The 20,662-nt window shown below is 33.8% G+C and overlaps 4 protein-coding genes across 4 annotated transcripts; all 4 read left to right on the top strand.

Moving 5' to 3' along the window:
* Positions 1-1,374: 1,374 nt before the first annotated feature.
* LOC8259407 (putative protein TPRXL) lies at positions 1,375-2,244 on the top strand. Its single transcript, XM_015717011.3, has one exon. The coding sequence runs from the start codon at positions 1,504-1,506 to the stop codon at positions 2,119-2,121; it is 618 nt and encodes a 205-aa protein (XP_015572497.1). The 5' UTR covers positions 1,375-1,503; the 3' UTR covers positions 2,122-2,244.
* Positions 2,245-5,708: 3,464 nt separating this feature from the next.
* LOC8259408 (calcium uptake protein, mitochondrial) lies at positions 5,709-9,353 on the top strand. Its single transcript, XM_015717024.2, has 7 exons — positions 5,709-6,151; positions 6,243-6,310; positions 6,400-6,623; positions 6,902-6,985; positions 7,112-7,325; positions 7,845-8,141; positions 8,302-9,353. Exons 1-7 carry the CDS (start codon positions 5,731-5,733, stop codon positions 8,515-8,517), a joined length of 1,524 nt encoding a protein of 507 aa, XP_015572510.1. The 5' UTR covers positions 5,709-5,730; the 3' UTR covers positions 8,518-9,353.
* Positions 9,354-10,452: 1,099 nt separating this feature from the next.
* LOC8259409 (protein PHOX1) lies at positions 10,453-15,662 on the top strand. The gene is made up of 3 exons (XM_002515425.4): positions 10,453-13,189; positions 13,303-13,550; positions 15,232-15,662. Exons 1-2 carry the CDS (start codon positions 11,152-11,154, stop codon positions 13,449-13,451), a joined length of 2,187 nt encoding a protein of 728 aa, XP_002515471.1. The 5' UTR covers positions 10,453-11,151; the 3' UTR covers positions 13,452-13,550; positions 15,232-15,662.
* A 1,894-nt stretch (positions 15,663-17,556) lies between these two features.
* LOC8259411 (protein MEMO1) lies at positions 17,557-20,581 on the top strand. The gene is made up of 8 exons (XM_002515427.4): positions 17,557-17,808; positions 18,096-18,180; positions 18,301-18,369; positions 18,521-18,633; positions 19,098-19,209; positions 19,281-19,424; positions 19,738-19,912; positions 20,294-20,581. Exons 1-8 carry the CDS (start codon positions 17,757-17,759, stop codon positions 20,417-20,419), a joined length of 876 nt encoding a protein of 291 aa, XP_002515473.1. The 5' UTR covers positions 17,557-17,756; the 3' UTR covers positions 20,420-20,581.
* The last annotated feature ends 81 nt before the right edge of the window (positions 20,582-20,662 follow it).

Below are 20,662 nucleotides of genomic sequence, written 5' to 3'. Positions count from 1 at the left end.
TTAATTGCTTAATTATAGGTGGATTTTGGCATACTAATTAGACGGTTTCCAACTCTCCCATGTCAAAGTTGTGATAAATGCAATATCTAAGATTCTATGCAAGTTAGATAGTCAATCCAAATACTAGCTTTCATATTAGATAAAAGAGGTAATGTTTTCTATTTAAATAGATAAAAATAGTTTAGTTGTTTTTATATTTTTATTAGTTTTAATTATTATTTATTATTATTGGCTGATTATTTTATTAATTTATTAATAATAATTGTTAGGTTGAATTTATTAGATACACTATTTTCACTTCAATTTATGTCGGTATAAAAAATCTTAATCATATCTTTAACTTAAGTAATTAAAGAAAAAAAATATCACCATCTTATTCATCACTGCAAATAATTAGTGTCTTTATTATATAGTTATTAAAATTATATCATTGTATATTTACTTTAATCATCAAACTCTTAAAATATTGATTTAGAGTATTTAAATTTATTATTATTATTTGAAATGACCTTACAATTCACTGAGAGCTCGACTTTAAGATGAATTTATTGTATTATTTTACAAATTTCGTGCACTTGTAAAAACTAAATTTAACACATCAATTATTTTATTAGTCACACAATTTTCTATAATTTTTTAAATCTCAACATTTTTACTTTTAAATTTTTTATTGATACAGTAAAGAATGCTTATCTTATTTAAGGCAGTTGATTTAGTATCACATAAAATCAGAATAATAAATATGTTGGGCCATTAAATTTATTAATTTTAATAACAACTGTTTAATAAAAAATTTATTAATAAAATAACAAATTATTTTATTTATCAATTACAAATAATACAAATGAAATTTCAACAGTACTTATGATTTTCTCCATAATTATACAAGGTTCTTTAGAAATATAAATTTAATTTTAATTTTTATGAAAAATAAAAATCTTATGATACCGATTTTATGTGTTAACAAATAATTAAAGGTCATATTATTTAAATGCACATGCTAAATAATAAATGGGGATCCAGTGGACATAGGTTGGAAAGTTGAGGGACCTTTGAAGGTATAGAAAAGCAAAAGAAATGGCAAACTTGTAGATACATACAATCAACGGATATAAATTTGGTACTTCCGTTTGCAATAGTCTTTACACGCGGTACACATCAAATCTGCCTACGGAAGGTGTCACACAAACCGCTCCTCCTTTCATCACCACATGGCTTCACATAAGCCGTCGGATCAGAATCCCAATGCCTTAACCCAAGCTTTAGTCAAACTAACCATGGTTGACTTAACCAACAAAACAACCCCAATACAACGCTTAAATAAAACCCCTAGAGAGTCCCACTATTTACCGCTATACCCTAATCTCCTAGATCTATAAAACTAGCCATGGAGACTCAGTAGGTTTGCCAAACCAACTAGCCTAAGGGGTCCTATAAAAAAATTTCCCAAAAAGCCCCTCTCTCTTTTCCTATTCTTCTTCTTCTTCTTCTTCCCGTCAAAAAATGGCCAGAAGCTCTCAGTCTAGAAGATCTAGCGGACCAGTCCTTCGTTCTCTTTCACCATGTGGAAGATTTCCTACATCATCAATATCATCATCGTCATCATCGGGATTTGCATCTTCAACAACAAGCTCAAGTTTTTATTCTCCGGCTAGTGCCGCTTTTTTCAACCCTAGCAATACCCATAGATCTGCTTCACCCACGCGTGTCAACCTCTTTACCACATCAATTCCTACTACTTCATTTCGTGTCTCTATTGGTCGATCTAGCTCTCCTAATCGCTCTATAACCGTTACCAAACAGCACCAGAATAATAATAAAAAAACTTGTATGTGTTCTCCTACTATGCATCCAGGTTCATTTCGATGCAGTCTACACAAGAATAGTAATAATAATAATAGTCATAGTGGTTTGGATTCCTATACGCCTAATCGGTTGAACATGAGGCGATCGGCGATGAAGAACTCGCTCGTGAGGATTGGTGGCGTCGAGGGTGAATGGGTGAAGAGAGCGTTAACGGCATTAATTAGGCCGTCTTCGCATCAGCAACGGCGTCGGTGTGATTTCCAGCCTAGACCAAGCCGGCTGTCCATCATGGCAAAAGCTGACGATATCATCTGATTTGATTAGACTCTAAAACAATAGATTATTTGTTTGTGTCGGACAGTACATTGAAGAGAAACATCCTTTGTACATATCCATTCCTGTGGAAGGAGATTTTGGCACTTCTTTTATTTTTTAAAACATCTAAAATCTAAAAATCTAACATTAAAATTAACAGTTGATCCATTGCAGTTCATTTCAACACCAAAGTTTGCTAATATCCGTTCGTTAGGTTTGATTTCCGATGCGTCCGTTGGGTTTGCAGTGTCGATTGATCCGTTAAGTTCGCCGTTAACGACTACCGTTACCGTTGCTATCGCCGTTATCTTTGCAAGTTGCGTCGTCTTGTGTGCAAGGTATATTCTCTGTATTGTTTCTGTGTTTGATTTATTTTCTTTTTGTATTATTAATTTGTTTTCTTTTTCTTTTATATTTTAAACAGGTCTGTACTCTGGAGCTACGGCTTTTATTTCTGTCACTGGAAAAAATGTTGAATTGGACTGTCACTTGAAAATGAATTAAATGAACTTTAAATCTTAAAATGGAGGAAAATATGAAACTTCCATTTTTAGAAAATAATCAGAGTCAAGGCACCGCAAATCGCAGGTAAAAGGGACAACTGGCTCAGTAAAACTGTATCTGGAACATAGGGATGGAGAATGAGTAAATCTAGAAAGGGAAAAATGGAAGCAATGATGTGATATGGTAAAGAAGAAACAGAGAAAGTGAAGTTGGACTTTTAAGTAAATAACATTCTTTTCTTTAACCTAATACATAAAAAAATCAAATTTTAAATTCATTTTCTGATTCAATTTGAATTTTACTTATGCGTCAGGTATTCGTATCAAACCGAATTTGAACTCTTTTATATAAATTTTTCTCGATTGGAAACACCGATTAAAAAAATTCACGAATTTTATTACCCCTCTTCTAAAGATAATTTAATCAATTTTTATTTGAGTGGTAATCACTGAAAGAGAGTTTCATAAGAATATGAGGTTATGCCTGTGAAGAAAAAAAGACAAGAGGAGTTTCTTTGCCTTGAATTTTGATCACAGAGGTTTAAGTATGGTTTAGTGACAATTTCTTCTTTGGTTGAAGGTAAGGTATATTATGAATAATGCAAAAGCTTTGACATAAAATTATTACTTGTATATATATTTATTTTTAAAAATAATATTTCCTATGTGTTTTTGTTAAATAATTCATTTTTTTTAAGCAATAATGTATTTTTGGTCAATATATACATTTAATTTCGCACCGCCCATTTAATGAAATTAGAAGTCTCCATAATAAACTTACTAAAATTCACACGTAAGAATCTTTGTGCAAATTAAAATACAAGCAGACATGAGAGACTGGCAAAAAAGTCAGCTTAAGAAAAGAAAAATGACACTGTATTGATGTAATAGCCAATTTCGACATTGTTTTGTTTCATTTCTTTTTTTGCCCTTATATCCCTTTTCTGAAGTGAAGAAAGTACTTCATATTCTTTTGAAGTAAAAACAAAAAAATAAATTCTCAAGTAGTGTACCACTATAAAATTGGCCTCAAGTATAATTTACCTATAAAGATAATTTAGGAACAATTTAGGGAAAAAAGGATAGAAAATTAAATACAAATCAAAATTAAAATTTTTTTAATACCTTTTTATATTTAATCCACCGTTAACATCTGCTTATAGGGTTTTACTAGAGTATTATTATGGTACGGATAACATGTGCCTATAGAGTTTTACTATAGTATTACTACTATTATAATTCTATTCTTTTAGTTATAGAATAACTTGCGCTAAATAGAAAAAACTCTTGGAAAGATCAAAAAAAGAATTTATTCTTTCTCCGTAAAATTTTTTTTTTTTAAATTCTGAACCTAATCTTTTTAAAAAAGCGCGTATACCAATTGATATAATTTTAAATATTTTTTATTAATATAAATTATCAAAAAATTTATATATAATTTATATTTATTTATACAAATTAAAATCATATAAGATAAATTTTATAATTTTTAAATACTGTTAATTAATTTTTAAAAAAATATGTAAATTTTTAATAAATAAAAATAATAGATTTAATTGATTAATAACTAGATATTATACGCAACTGATACGAGTGTTTTTTTAATTTAGTTAAGATTTGAATTTAAATTTTAAATATATAATTACTTATAAACATTTTATTATATTTAAACGGATTTTAAATACTAAATTAAAAAAAAAATTGGGGATCACAGAGAAAAACTAAAACCATGCTCCCAGGCAAGGGGATGATTGTTTTAGCCGTTCAAAAATCTCAAGAGAGTGCGCGTGGAATATGGTTAGCATTGACAGTTGGGAAGTCCACATCAACAAATTACGTGTCAAAGTGGCATCCAGCAAGTTCGACAGTTGAAACAAGAAAAATAGGGTATGAGATGTTAGCAGGATCACAGGGTGCGGCTAAGATATCCATTTATTACATCAATTAGCAGACGGACTGGTGAAACAGAGTCACACAAATTTGCAACTCCGAATCAGACAAAAACTCAGTGGTTCCCTTTTGGAAGCCCACCCAACAAACCATTCCACTCAAATTTTATATTATATAATTCTCGACTTTGTTTCTTTTTATTGGACAAATGAAAAATCTAAAAATAGAGACAAGTTAAAGAATGCCATCATTCACGGAAAATAGGTTTTATCATATGTATTATTACTATCTTCTCATATCTATTCATTTACATGCGAAACTTAGTTTGACACTTTTTCAATAAAATAAATATATTTAGTTACTCCATTAGTGAAATCAGGTAAATTATTTAATTAAGAAAAAAGAATTATAAGGTTATTTTATTTTTTGATACGATATATTTTTTCAGCGGCGTTATGATATTCACATTGCACACTTTTTTATTTATAAAATATATATTTTTTGATATGTAAATATTATACTAGTAAAATTAACTGTATTATTAATATTTTATTAGTGGAGTAAATATATATATTGAATGATTAAAAAAAATAGATATTTAAAGTTAAAACTACACAGATATCTTTTATATTTTTTTCGAATTATATTTCATTAATATCTTTAATTTCTCATTCCGTTCAAAATAAGGAAAAGAAATAAAAAAAGTCTTTATATTAAACATAGGGACTTCCTATAGTTTTATTATGGAAAGTTTTTGGTTGCATTTGGTGTATTTTTACTTATTATTACATAAATAGTGCGTTTTTTTTTTAACATTTTTATATTTAGATAATAAAAAGAGAAATACATAATTTAATTTTATAATTATATCATACACGTTACCATTTAATAAAAGTAATAAAATGGATATTTTGTTCTATGAGATTTATTTTTCAAATTTTTGAATGTATAGAATAATTTCGTTTATGATATTCTTTTTGAAACTATTATCATCAAAGAAAACAGATTTGTAAATCTAGAGTTTAGAACAGAAACATTTTGTCAAAAAGAAAAGTAAATAGAATAAATATGAGCTATTTCCTTCCTGGGCAAAGCAAGCTTATGGGCTTTTGTAACATTACAGTGTTAAGGCCCCAGACCTGCAACCAGGCCTGTTAGGCTACCTTTTATCAATAATTTAAACGACATCTTTTCCCTTTTCCCAGTAAACGACATCATGTCACCGCTTCTAAAATCACAAATCCATCTGCGTCAATTCTTTCTTCCCCTAGCAGAAACATCCTCGGCCATGCCTGCCATAACGTCTCTCAGAAGATCTCAACCGTCCATCCATCGGTTCTACCTGATCCAGCGGCTCCAAACTCGTCAATACTCTACTCCAGCACAATCTCCCACTTTGTCTGCTTCTCTGATCCACGAAAATCACTCTTATCATCAATCCTTCACCAGATGGCTTTCCGGGATCACCTTTGCTTCCAGCTTAGGGTTTATATACTGGTATATCGATTCGGACTCTGGTGATTCTTTTAAGAAATCATTATTCTCTTTCAATGAAAAAAGGGTCAAGGATCCATTCCCTACTTCAACATTCGGCAAATTATCATTACCTGATTATAGCTCCAAGTTTATATTTGGAGGTGAATTCTTCTTTTTTTTTTTTTAATCATATAAAACCGTTAATTAATTATTGACTTCATCTTGACTTGGGTATAAATTGATCTTGTGCAGATGCGTATAGGAGGAAGATTTTCTTTAACTACGAGAAGAGAATAAGGCTTCGAAGTCCACCAGAGAAAGTAATTAAGTTAGATAAATCAAATTAAATGATCGATCGTTTATCAGGGTTTTGACTAACTTGGTTAAAATGATATATGTATGTGCGTAGGTTTTTGAGTACTTCGCAAGTTTTGAAGGAAGAAATGGAGAGTTATTAATGAAACCAGCAGATTTAATGCGAGCAGTAGTTCCAGTATTCCCTCCATCTGAATCTCACCTTGTTAGAGAAGGTTATTTGAGTGGTGAAAGGAAACCTGGTGACTTAAGATGTGCTCCATCTGAATTCTTTATGTTATTTGATGTTGATAATGATGGCCTTATTTCATTCAAGGAGTGAGTTATCTTCTTCTTCACCATGTTTGGAAATCTAAAAAAGCAAAAAAACTTGATTCAATTGAGTAGTTTAGAGAATTCACTTCTTTCAACTTATATCTATAAAAAAAAGGCGTTTTAAAAGAAATGACATCATGCCACAAACGACCTGAATTTGAAGGAATTCAACTCCACTGAACCTTGCACATCATTTACTCCTAACGATGCCCTTTAATATTCATTTTCTATTATTTTTGGCTGTTAAGGTAATGAATTTTCTCTTTGTTTCTGTATGCCAGGTATATCTTTTTCGTTACACTACTTAGTATTCCGGAATCAAGCTTCTCTGTAGCTTTCAAAATGTTTGACATTGACAACAATGGGTACGTAACATATATATGGAAGCCTGATTCAAGGAGATACAGGACCTAGTACGCTTGCATACTTATTTAATATAGGCTCTAGGCTTGTTCTCTGTCTTTGCTTGAGTGCTTTCTCTTTGTGTATAGGGAGATTGATATGGAAGAATTTAAGAAAGTGATGGCTTTAATGCGATCTCATAACAGACAAGGTGCTGTCCACAGGGATGGACTTCGGACAGGGTTAAAAGTCAGCGGTTCAGTGGAAGATGGAGGTTTGATGGAATACTTCTTTGGCAAATATGGAAAGGGTCGTCTCCATCATGATAAATTTGTTCAATTTTTGAGGGATCTGCATGATGAGGTAATATTTATCTCCCTGCTTTGAGTGTCTCTGTAAGTTTAAGAGGGATGCATGTTCAGGCACATCAGCATCTTTTTTCTCATTATGCTGTCTACATCCAACATATTGCTGCCATACTTTCTGGTGCACCACAAGGAATTATAACATTTGTTGCCTGTCTTGTAATTCTACAAGTTTTTGACTTTGTCAAGAATATGTTGCATCATATTCATGATTATCTTGTTCATGTGTCAAGTGTGACTAGTTAAGCAAGAAAGCAGCCTTCTCTCCCCAACCCCTCCAGGTGCGTACATCTCCTTCTGCCGAAGCGGGGATAGGCTTATGACAATTTAATACCATGTTCAATCAAGTTGAAATGCTCGCTTTCACTTATGGTATGGCAGGGCAAGTGATCCATGCATGTGAATTGCCTTTATGCACTCTTTGTAATATGTAGCATTTCAGAATCTTGTCTTTGGGGTTTGGCAGTTTTAAATGTTATCATAAATTCGTATTTGAACGTTATGCTGTCTTTTGCAGATATTGAGATTGGAATTTGCACATTATGATTATAAATTACGAAAAACCATATCAGCTAAGGATTTTGCATTGTCCATGGTTGCTTCTGCTGACTTGAGTCACTTGGATAAGTTGCTTGTTCGGGTTGATGAACTAAATAATGAAGCAGACCTCAGCGATATACAAATAACATTCGAAGAATTCAAAAACTTTGCAGAATTGCGCAAAAAGCTGCTGCCATTTTCTTTGGCTCTTTTCAGTTATGGGAAAGTAAATGGCCTGTTAACAAAGGAGGACTTCCAAAGAGCTGCATCCCATGTAAGATACTTGGGCTTGCTTCATGTTCTAGTTATTTGTCTTTTATTTGCACTTGGGCGTGTGTTCTCTCTCTCATTCTTGCATGTGTGTGATTTTAGGGATGTCTCTTTTAAGATTTTCTAATTTTTATTTTGTCGCATAATGTCTATGCAAATGTTAGGTCTGTGGTGTCTCACTCACTGACAAGGTGGTTGATATCATTTTCCATGTGTTCGACTCAAATCGCGATGGACATTTGAGCTTAAATGAGTTTATAAGAGTCTTACACAAGCGGGAACGAGACATTGCTCAACCTGTGGAATCAGGAATAATTGGATTTCTATCTTGCTGCTTTAACTGTGCAAATGGCCACTCGTTTGGACGGTTGCTCTGTTAATTCATGTACTTTTGGTTCTCAGCTTTGTGACGGTTGGGTTCCCAGCAATAATGCTTCATCACTCTGAGACTTTACAATCTTCTAAAATGGAATCAGTAACTACGGATCGATTTCGCAGTGGAAGGAATGTGATTAGGAAGTCTAACAAGTTGGAGCCGTTCGTAGTGGCCCCAAACTATGCAAAATGGAAAAGAGGCACTAGTTGATACATGGAGAAGTCTCTTCCTTTGTTTTCCACGGTATTCTGTTACGAACTAGACGTTTCAGTTAATCTTGTTAATATGTCAAGAAAATACACCTTGTACTCCGGAGGTGTCTCAGCTTAAGATAAACATATATACAGTACAGAAAGCAGTAAGCATGTTGAAAATTTGTGACTACGTTGAAAAGAATCAATGTGGAGGAGCGGTGATGATGCTTTAGCTGTCCAGGTAAAATTCTTTAACAGAAAACGTGCCGACAGTAACATTTGCGTACACTAGTAAAGGGGCAGAAACTGTTGCGCCCGTGATAGCACGCTGTGGACATGCGAGGCTAATGTGGGGTTGAGGCAAGAATTAGATAATAATGGAAGCTTTTTCCTTAAATGGTGGAAGGAGCTGGATTGTAAATTGAGAGCCCAATAAACCCAATTAGTAAGGCACTGGCAAAGATGTATCAACTCCTGTAATTTAATCATGTAATAAAATGTCAAATGTAATAAAGTAGTTGACTGGATAAGTAGATTCACTTGCAGTGTGAAGCAGAAAATACAAGATAAAATATTTGTGTACTTTTGCTTTTTTTTTTTTTAAATGAAGTGTAAAAGAAGATCTGAGTGATGCCGTGCGGTGTAATTCTAGAGTTCTTTTTTGTGTTGTTGAAGCAAGTGTCCAAAGGAGGATGAAGAGCTTCTAAGAAGAAAGATGCCATTATTTTCTAGAAGGAAAAAGAGAAAGAAGAGGACAATAGGAAAGTGGTGAAACCGTCGATTCTTTTCTGGGTATCTCATACACAGTAAAAGTACTTGGTAGGAGTTACAGCAAGTAGTGGACCCCACTTGGATTTTATTTACATTTTAGGTAACCTTTGCTTGGATTTTATAGCCATTTTTAAATTGTAAAACGTTGGTGGATTGTTTTATTACAACCTTCTTATTTGAATTCTAATAAAGGAATAATACAGGTAGGAATTAGAATGTCTACAGCTTTTCTGCCCGATTAAGCGCTGGCCGCTGCTGTCATAACGCGTGAAAAGAGCGCGTGTCTTCTTTTCCTCCAACTGTCCCGTGTCCAAAAACCCGGCAAGGGCGTATCCTACCTTGCCCTTTATTCTTTTTCCACATATTTAGGTGACTTAAATTATACTCTAAGATCGTCAACCAAAACTTATCTTTTATAAGATTATAATAATACTATAAAATTGTTACGTAATATATTATTAATAAATTTTGATTTTAATTACATATTATTTTAATATATTTGTATAATAAATTAATTACTATAAAAATGTAAATAAATTATTGGTTTCTTATTTTTTTTGATATTTTTGAATGTAAGTAAATTATTGGTTTCTTATTTTTTTGATATTTTTCATTTTAAATAAATCTATATTTTCTTACATTGTGTATTGTATGATTAAATAAGTCAATATATGTTTATTTAATCTCTTAATTTAATTTTTTATTATTAAATTTGATTTAATTTTGTGATAAATGATTAAATATTCTAATTTTATACCCAATTCCCATAAATATCAATCCTCTTTGTCAAATTAAGGAAAATGATATTTATAGTTTTACCATAAATAAAATATTTCCCAATAATAATGCTTTATGCATTGCAAATTGGGGTAGCGTTTAATGCCCAATTGCCCCAAATGATTAAATACAAATAGGGACTATAGATTAGACAGCAGTGGCCATTGCCAGCCCACATTCTAACATGATTACTTGAGAGCGTGTCCACACGCTCCCAAATGCGTTGGAATTCGGCATTTCTCCTGAGAAACGTTGACCTTCTTCTTCTACTTGCAAAAGATAGAATTTTTGAAACCCTAGGCGAAAGAGAGAAAGCCCGCTGCTCTAATGTTTGTCTTTCTTAACGTTTCCTTCTACAGCCAAATCCTCCATTGATGAATATAATAATTAGAAGCATTCCGATTGTACCTCTTTTTTACATCACCTTACACAAAAATATTAGAGTAAACAAACGCTAATCTTATCTATTCTAATCTCTCTCTGGATCAGCTATAATCAGATTCTGGTCATAGAGAGAGAATAAAGGTTTTTTTTTTAAAAAAAATTTTTTTTTTTGAAAAAGAATTGTTACAGCTATTTGAATTTGTGGACTTTTCATTTTTAATATTTTAATTTGTAATTAAGAAAGAAGGCTTTGTTTTAAATCAATCAAAATCGAAGTTTATAGGTTAAAGCTTGTTTTTTTGAAGAGTTGTGATCTTTTTTTTTTTTAAATAGTTAAAGTTATATGAATTTGTAAAGTTCTCATTTTTCAAATTTTCTTCTGTTTTAATATCCGTTTGATGATTAATCAAGAGGGTTTTGATTAAAATCAATCAAAATCGTTGCTTGTGCTAAAAAAAAAAAGCTTTGTTTTTTAAGTTTTTTTTGGGGTTTATTTGTGGATTTATTATTAAATGGGAAAGCCGACTGGGAAAAAGAAGAATAATCTGGCATCACCAAGAGCCGGTGATGCTAGCCTAAGGCAAAGCAAAACTATGACGGATCGGACATCAAAGGCTTTTGATGAAGACACAGCAATATTTATCAACATGTCACAAGAGCTCAAAGAAGAAGGGAACAAGCTTTTCCAAAAGCGTGACCATGAAGGTGCTATGTTAAAGTATGAGAAAGCTGTCAAGTTACTTCCAAGAAACCACATAGATGCTGCTTATCTTCGCAGCAATATGGCCTCCTGCTATATGCAAATGGGTCTAGGTGAGTATCCTCGTGCTATTAATGAGTGCAATTTAGCTTTAGAGGTCTCTCCTAAGTATAGCAAAGCTTTGTTGAAAAGAGCAAAGTGCTATGAGGCTTTGAATAGATTAGATTTGGCTTTGAGGGATGTTAATAATGTTTTGAGTATGGAGCCTAATAATTTGACGGGGTTGGAGATATTGGAGAGTGTTAAAAAAGCTATGACTGAAAAAGGTGTTGATTTTGATGAGAAATTAATTGGTTTGGCTAATCAAGAGCTGAGTGGTGCTGCCCGGTTGCGGAAGGTAGTTAAGGAGAAGGTGAAAAAAAAGAAGAAGAGTGATAAGGTGTTGGAGAAGAAGAAGAGTGATAAAATGTTGGAGAAGAAAGTGGAGGAGAAGGAGAAGAATAAGGTAGTTTTAGAGGAGAAGAGGGCAAGTGCTGCTATCAAGGATAAAGAGGTGGTAATGAAAACTATTGAGGAAGAGAAAGTGGTTAAGAAGGATGTTAAGGAGGAAGTGATTACCAAGACAGTGAAGTTAGTATTTGGGGAGGATATCAGGTGGGCACAGTTGCCTTTGAAATGTAGCATTGGGTTGCTGAGGGATATAGTTCGAGATAGGTATCCTGGTTTGAAGGGTGTTCTTGTGAAATATAAGGACCCTGAAGGTGATTTGATTACAATTACTACTACAGAGGAGCTAAGGATGGCCGATTCATCAGGTGATTCTCAAGGGTCCCTTAGGTTCTATATTGTTGAAGTCGGTCCTGATCAAGAACCAGCTTATGAGGGCATGAAATTTGTAGAGGAGGTCCGCACGGTTGATAAGCAACAGAGTGATGCTGTTGAGAATGGGGTAGGGAAAGGTGTAGAAGTTGAAAAGGGATCACTTTGCATTGATGACTGGATTGTCCAGTTTGCACGGTTATTCAAGAACCATGTTGGGTTTGATTCTGACTCATACTTGGATCTTCATGAACTAGGGATGAAACTATACTCGGAGGCTATGGAGGACACTGTAACGAGTGCAGAAGCGCAGGAACTTTTTGATATTGCTGCAGATAAGTTCCAAGAGATGGCAGCATTAGCTTTGTTTAATTGGGGAAATGTTCATTTGTCCAGGGCAAGGAAACGGGTATTCTTCTCTGAAGATGGTTCAAGCGAGTCTATACTTGCACAGGTTAAGAATGCATACGAGTGGGCTAAAACTGAATATGCAAAGGCAGCAATGAGATACCATGAAGCTTTAAAAGTTAAACCTGACTTCTATGAAAGTCTTCTTGCACTTGGGCAACAGCAGTTTGAGCAAGCAAAGCTTTGTTGGTATCATGCTATTGGAAGCAAGTTGGATTTAGAAGATGGCCCGTCAGAGGAGGTCCTTGATCTTTATAACAAGGCTGAGGACTGCATGGAGAAGGGCATGCAGATGTGGGAAGAGATGGAGGAGCAGCGTCTAAATGGACTTTCCAAATTTGACAAATACAAAGACCAGTTACAGAAATTTGAGTTGGATGGGCTGTTGAAAGATATACCAGCTGAAGAAGCAGCAGAGCAGGCAGCCAATATGAGTTCGCAGATATATCTTTTATGGGGCACCATGCTCTATGAGCGCTCTGTTGTGGAGTATAGGCTAGAGCTACCAACTTGGGAAGAATGTTTAGAGGTTGCAGTTGAGAAGTTTGAGCTTGCTGGTGCTTCCCCAACTGACATAGCTGTTATGATAAAGAATCATTGTTCCAATGAAACGGCACTTGAAGGTAAAGTGCAAGTACCAACACATATGCATATTATTTGTGAATATTGCTTAGCTCTACTGTGGAGACATCTGAATGATAAGATGATAATTTTTACCACATTGTAATTATTACAGGTTTGGGGTTCAAAATTGATGAGATAGTACAGGCATGGAATGAAATGTATGATGTTAAGAGGTGGGAGAGCGGCATTCCATCTTTCAGGCTGGAGCCATTGTTTCGGCGGCGGGTTCCGAAACTTCATTATCTATTGGAGAATGTTTGATTTTTTTGCTGGTAGTCAGTTATTCTTTAGGAGTGTTGGCAGTGCTTGAGTTTTCAGTAATTCATTTTTCGAATGTTAAGTTGCCATCAGTTAATATAGGTAAGAACACATTGCTCATCCTTTTGAATTTAGGATTGCATTTCTACCCATCATATCAATTGTTTGACATACTAGGGTCATTGGTGCTGAATGGCTTTGTGAGAAAGAAAAACTTAAAATTCAAGTTTCATGTTCTAGGAAAAGGTATACAGAGAAATTACAAAAGTTTAAAGAGACTTACTATTTTCTAGGACATGCTTCTAACCTAACATTCATGCTTTTACAAAAGTTATACGGGACCTACGGTGTATTGAGACATGTTGGAGTACCGGAGAAGTACTTAGTATACTAAGGGGAGAACCTAAAGACAATCTAACTGGCATTATAATTTGTGGAAGGGGCATTACCTTGTGCTATTTTTTAATCTAGTTCCTGTTCAAAAATTCTCACTCTGCATGAAGTCTCAGTGTTAAAATCTCATATTGTGATTTTGCATTTGGATGGTTTTAATACTGGCTGTCTAATGCTGTTGTTAGATCTTTGGTATGGGCGTGAAATGAGAATGATCTTCTAGCATGTGGGTTCAGGTTCATCTCATCAAGCCTCTTAACATAAGATGACTGTCAAAGTTATGATGAGAAACACATCAATTTTGGAGAGTGAATTTGATAACTAGGTAGCAAAGTATTGGAATTTATTGGATTGCAGTGCGTCATACCGTATAAATATCTTGGCTCTATCCTCCAAGTAGATGGTGGCTGTGAAGAGGATGTTAACTATAGGATTAAAGCAGGATGGATGAAGCGGAGGAGTGCCACAGGAGTTTTATGTGACTGCAAATTTTCATTTAAGTTGAAAGACAAGTTCTACTGCATTGTAATATGGCCTATTATGAAGTATGGTAGTGAATGCTGGACAATAAAGGGGCAACAGTTCTCTAAGATGAGTGCTGCACAGATTAGATGGATGTGCGAGCATACGAGAATGGATAAAGTCCCTAATGAGTGTATTAAATAAAAGGTAGGGGTGATTCCATTGAGGAGAAGTTGAGAGAATGTAGATTGATATGGCTTGGGCATAGGAGTCGCAGATCTATTGATACTTCCGTTAGAAAGGTCGATTGAATTTGAGGTTGGAGTGAAGTAAGGGGGGGTGTACCTAAAATAACAAGGAGAAAGGATGGTTTAAATGATCTAGTGACCTTACATCTTTTTGAAGATGTAGCTGAAAATTGTTTTGGAGTGAAGAAGGAGAATCCATGTATAAAGCAAACACCCTAACTAATTTAGAATTAAGGTTTAGTTGAGTTGAGTTGAGTATCCTTCTATCTAAGGGTATGTAAAAGATGGAGAGGAGAAGGCTTATTATGTGGATTTTTGTTCTTGCATTTGAGATTTTGGTGTCTTTAGAGGCTAGGGGTTGGTTCTTTTTGCTGGGCTAGTAAAGGTTGTTGAGTAGAAAACAATCTTCATTAGTTCAGGGAATTCTGCCTGGAACATAAACGTTTAGGCATCTTTTCTTTCTCACTGGTCAGGATCTTTCCATAATTGAGAATCTGAAATCAATGTTACCGTCTAAGCTATGTTTTAAGCATATCTATTTATTATCTTTATTTATTTATTATTGTGATAGCCTCTGCTATTTTGCAAGAAATGTGGCCCTAGATAAAGTTAGTTGATTGTGAAACTCATAAAAGATTAGTCTATATATTCTATATTATGATTGCATTTTCTGGTTGCAGGTCATTTTTGTTTTTTGTTTCCTGGGAACTGTTATGTATTTTGAGATCGTTGTCTGCTATGGGGGCAAATAATGGAAGTTCGTGTAGCATCAGTTGTGGAATGAAAACTGAGTTGATTATTATTGTTGCATTTTCAGAGGTTTACGCAAATAGCGAGTTGTGAAGCTGGTTAACCATCGTACTTCTGATATCCTCTTTTTTCTTCCTTTTGGGTATTTTTAAAGGTTTTGTCTTCATAGTGTAGTTGCTGTAATTCACAGTTGAAATAGTGGGTATAAGATTGATTTGTTCATTCTACAGATTCAAGTAATTTTGTTATTTATGCAGGCCCGGTTGCCTCTGTTACTCTGTTATCCATCTTTGGCATTTTTTATTCTCTTTAATGTAACAATTTGTTGGTTTTGTGAGAAATAAAGCAGTGTTCTTCCTCATTTTGTGCTCCTGAACGTTGTTGTATATTAAATCTACTATTTTAATAAATAAACTACAATATATCAACAATTATTGCCAATGAAGCTGCATTTTGTTTAGGAACAGAAGAAGCAGGAGCAGGAGTCATGCCCCATTTCCTTGGGACGTCATCGAAATCCTCATGAAAGTGCGTCCCATAATATATACATAAAAGATCTGCGCAATGCATTCCAGCTAGAACGGCCTTGGGAAATAATACTGCAGGAACAAATTTCTCTGCTTCTCGTTAAATCTTGCTGTGCCCCCCCTACCACAGACATTATACACATAGGAACGTACATTTGTTCAAACTCTATCACCTTCATTGCTCACTCACCAATTAGGTTGGTGGGGGGATCAAATATGGTGTGCCAGAAATCATGCACTTCATGAGCCCGCATGGCTCCATATGCCAAGTCATCTGTGTCCATGAAGCACACTGGTGGACGGTTATCCGGGGTCCAGAAAAGTATCTCGAGTTAAGAATACAAAAGTATGTTTCACTAATCTCATTTTGTAGACAATGAGTAACAGACTTGATAGATACACAAGAGTTTCTGAAAGGATTCTTTAATTTGTCATTTAGATTCCTTATTCCGTCAAGACAGCCATAGTCCCGAATGTAATATCATTCTCATAACAAGAAAATGAACAAATCAAGAACATTACTTGGCCATAAGAAACAAGAAAAAGAAAAGAAGAAGAAACCTAAGAAAGAAACTGACTCTTGCCTTCAGAGGAACTTTTCCTTCTCTAAAGAACCCCTTCAAAAGCAGGTTTCCCAGTTGTTTCTCCAATTCTTGGGTCTATCAACGCACTCAGTGCTGAACTCACTGCAACTGCTGTCTGTCGCCACCTGTTCAGCCTGATTCTTGCACATTCCTCTATCGTTTCACCTAATACCAATCTACTATCCATAAACTACAAAATTAAACACTACAAAGTCCAAATTAGCAACCCACAACAACAACCATTTGCAAAATTGAAAATTATACACTGATCAAAATGGAAGAAACAAAAAAGAATAAAAAAAAAAAACAGAAACAATTAAATGATGAATTAATACGCTGAAAGAAAACTAACTGAGAATTAGAACTTTGCAAATTAGGACGTTTAGCAAAGAAGATTGTTATAATTAATAAACGAGTGAGCCATTTAATATTTTTATAAAATTATTTCATAATATTTTAAAATTAAAAAATAATTTTTTAAAATATCATATAGCATCATCATATTAAGTGAGCAAAATGTGAAAAAAAAGTAAAATATTTAATATTTTTCTTAATAAACAAATAAAAAATGGCAATTTTGGTAAATAAAATGTCCAAGAATATTTAGCAATTCATCCTAGTAATTGCTAAATAAAGCAGATAATATCTTTTTCTAATTGAATAAATAAAATAAGTGAAACATAAAATTATAATTTATAATAATTTTCAAATCAATTTATTTCAGATTTATAATTTTTTTTTTCTTTTCTCCATTGTAACTGAATGCATCATAATCAAGCATAATATATATATATATATATATATATATATATATAACTTCTTTTTGAAGGAAGCATAATATATATAATCAGTAATTATGAACCTTACCAATGTTTATGATAACATAATTTAAGAATTTCAGAACATTATAATTTCTATTAATTTGGTATAATTTCTAAATTGTTTTCACAAAAACATGATTCAACTATATGAAAAACATTACAGATAGATTTTTCTTTTAATGATTTTTTTTACCATGATGATTATTCTAAAGAGAATAATTACTGTACAATTTGAAAAAAATTAAAGATAACATAGTAATATATCCAAAAAAAGTTATAATTAAAGATCTTAGATAAAGAAAACGTGGCAGCATGTCGGGTGTGAGATCCATGAAAAAGAATGAACTTGAATTCCACCGTATCCCAACTAATGCTTCTGCAGAGAATTTGATTTCTTTTAACAAAGCTCACTCTCTACTCTAGCTCCTTCCTTCCAGAAGTAAAGAAGAATTTCAATTGAACAATTAAATTGAAAATTAGGAATTTTCGTAGGATCGTACAATTATTCAAGAAAAGAAAAAAAATGGAGAAAATCAGGAGAGCTTCGCATGCTGGTTCATGGTACACCGACAATCGTAAGTCTCTTCTCATTAATTCACGACACCATCTCAAATTGGAGTTGAAGTTATAGCTCATGATCTAATAATTTATTTTATTGTTTTCGGGAAATTAAATATAATCTGCTTCAAAAGAATTAAACTTTTAGGTCATTCTTTGAGCTTTGCAGATGTTCAATTTGAATGTTAACTAACTTTATTTGAAGTTGCAGTAATTTTACTTTTAGTGTTAAATAAAATAAATGTAAAGAATTAGATGATCTCATTTTCTGGTAATTGAAATGTTTATTTTATTCTGGTGTTAGCTAAAAAACTTGATGAAGAGCTTGATGGATGGCTTAAGGCTGCTGCCTTGGAGAAGTCTCCTGATGTTCGAGGCGTAATTGCTCCGTAGGACATCATACTTGCTCTTTAATTCTTTTAAATTTTTTTTTCTATTTTTTTTTTTTTATTTGTACTACTTGAGTGTCAATATTGATTTCAGTGTTTTCGGTGGTATTGAAACTTCAGGCATGCAGGTTACTCGTATTCAGGTCGTGCTGCTGCTTATGCATTTGGAAATATAGATCCTGCAAACATGTTTGTTTCCTGTCTTCTATCTCTCCTTTTGTTGTTAAACCACCAGTTTGTTTTCATGCTATCTGAATACTTAGTGTCATATATATCATAGTTGTTTTTGAAACATTCATCGCCTAGTGTGTTGCTTATATGTGAGATAATTTCATTTCAGTTCTCGGATATTCCTGCTTGGTCCATCCCACCATTATTATACTCCCAAATGTGCTCTTTCAACTGCCACAGTTTACAAGACGCCAATAGGAGACTTACCTATTGATTTGGAAGGTATCATACCAATCCACAAGACTAAGCCTTAAGATGGATATCCCGTACCCTTTTTTTTTTTTGTCTAATTATTTATATTCTTACTTTCTTGAGAAAAGCATGCCTAGGCATTATGGTGAATGTGGTGTGCTCAGAATTAATATGGATGTCGCTGTGAAATTACTCAAACAGAGTCTTGAATGTACAGATATTCATGTAGATGCTCCTATTTGCGTGCTTATGATATATGTCCCATCGCTTGTCTATCATAGGTGGAAACAAATAAGCCTGGATGGATGGTAAAGTGGAATCATGAGTTCCTCAAGTGGTGTATTTAATTTGCATTGAGTTGACATCCAATGCAGATGATCTGAAATGGTTTAGTTTTGTTAAAAGTTTGAAGTATTATAATAAGTTGTTTTGAGCCTTTCTGATGCTTTTTTTGTGTGATTGATAAAGTTCTTATTCATTTTTCCATATTTCAGTCATCGAGGAACTTAAAGCTACAGGAAAATTTGAGTTGATGGATCTTCGTGTTGATGAAGCTGAACATAGCATGGAAATGCACTTGCCATATCTTGCTAAAGTTTTTGAAGGGTATCTTCTGTTGTCTAAGGTTATATTTTTGTTTTTTCTTTTGTGGCTGACTTTTGGTACCATTCATGCAGGCATCAGGTTAAAGTTGTACCCATATTGGTTGGTGCTCTTAATGCTGATAATGAGGCTATGTATGGAAAGTTGTTAGGGAAGTATGTAGATGATCCAACTAATTTCTTTTCAGTCTCCTCAGATTTTTGTCACTGGGGTTCTCGGTACGTCCTGCATGCTATCTTAGAAAGATTGCAGTTATGTTGGTTTGTGCAATTATTTTTGGCCCCCTTTATGCCCTTCTTTTATTACAATCTCGAGACTTGTGTTAATCAGTTCACCCGGAAGGGTGTTTTAGGACACCGCATACTGTGAACTGGATTGATGAATCAACTTTAGGCCTTAAATTTATACTCCACATGATTTGTTATTATTTGGACGCAGCTACCACTAATCTTTTTCCTTCCAAAATACCCAATCTTTGGTTCCCTATTGAACTATTTTACTATCTTACACATCTTGATTTTCTTATGTTAGGTTCAATTACATGCACTATGACAAGAAATATGGGGCTATACATAAGTCTATTGAGGCATTGGACAAGATGGGTATGGATATAATTGAAACAGGGGATCCAGATGCATTTAAACAGTATTTGCAGGAATATGACAATACAATTTGTGGACGGCATCCAATTAGTGTTTTCGTACATGTAAGTGCCCCAAGTTTAGGATGGCTTGCAATTACTGTCATCATTCATTATTACTGTAGGATACAAAGAGTTTGTTCTTATGTGGTAGCCTACCAGCAGGACCATGTAAGGGTAGTATTTCTACATTTCAAGTCAGTATCCTTGCCTCCAGGTTCACTTAGAGGAGAAGTTTTAATACTCATAAACGACATCATATACTCTTGAAGGGACAAACTTTTTCCATTCTGAAGCCTAACTTGTGTACCTACATTTTCTCCAACTGCCATTAAATTGTATATGCAGTCCCTACTGGTATTGACTGATTTTCAATTTGCTAGGCAACTAATTTTGAGTTAAGATCACTGACTACTTTTTCCCCCTATTATCTGAAAACATTTTCAGATGTTAAGGAATTGTGCGACTGTGATAAAGATCAAGTTCCTCCGATACGAGCAGTCAAGCCAATGCAAAACAACGAGGGACAGCAGTGTCAGTTATGCATCTGCAGCAGCAAAGGTGGATGCTTGAAGCTGTAGTTATAATTCAAATGTGGTCGTGTTGGAGACGGTTAACAATCTGAACTTCTTTATATTGAATATAACACTTGATCACTGGCATTTGCAAGAATCTATCATGCTGTTTATAGATTGACAATGATAAGGAAATTGGTGCATACCTTTTCCCTGTTGACCGCTGTGGGCTTCTTTATTGTTTTTACTAATATGGCAAAATGGGAACGAGGACGCAATGGCGGAATGCCAGAGTCAGCAT

Source organism: Ricinus communis, chromosome 3 (genome assembly GCF_019578655.1).
Source record: "Ricinus communis isolate WT05 ecotype wild-type chromosome 3, ASM1957865v1, whole genome shotgun sequence".
Lineage (NCBI taxonomy): Eukaryota > Viridiplantae > Streptophyta > Magnoliopsida > Malpighiales > Euphorbiaceae > Ricinus > Ricinus communis.
Note: the sequence above shows the minus strand (reverse complement) of the source record. Positions and strands in the feature narration are given on the sequence as shown.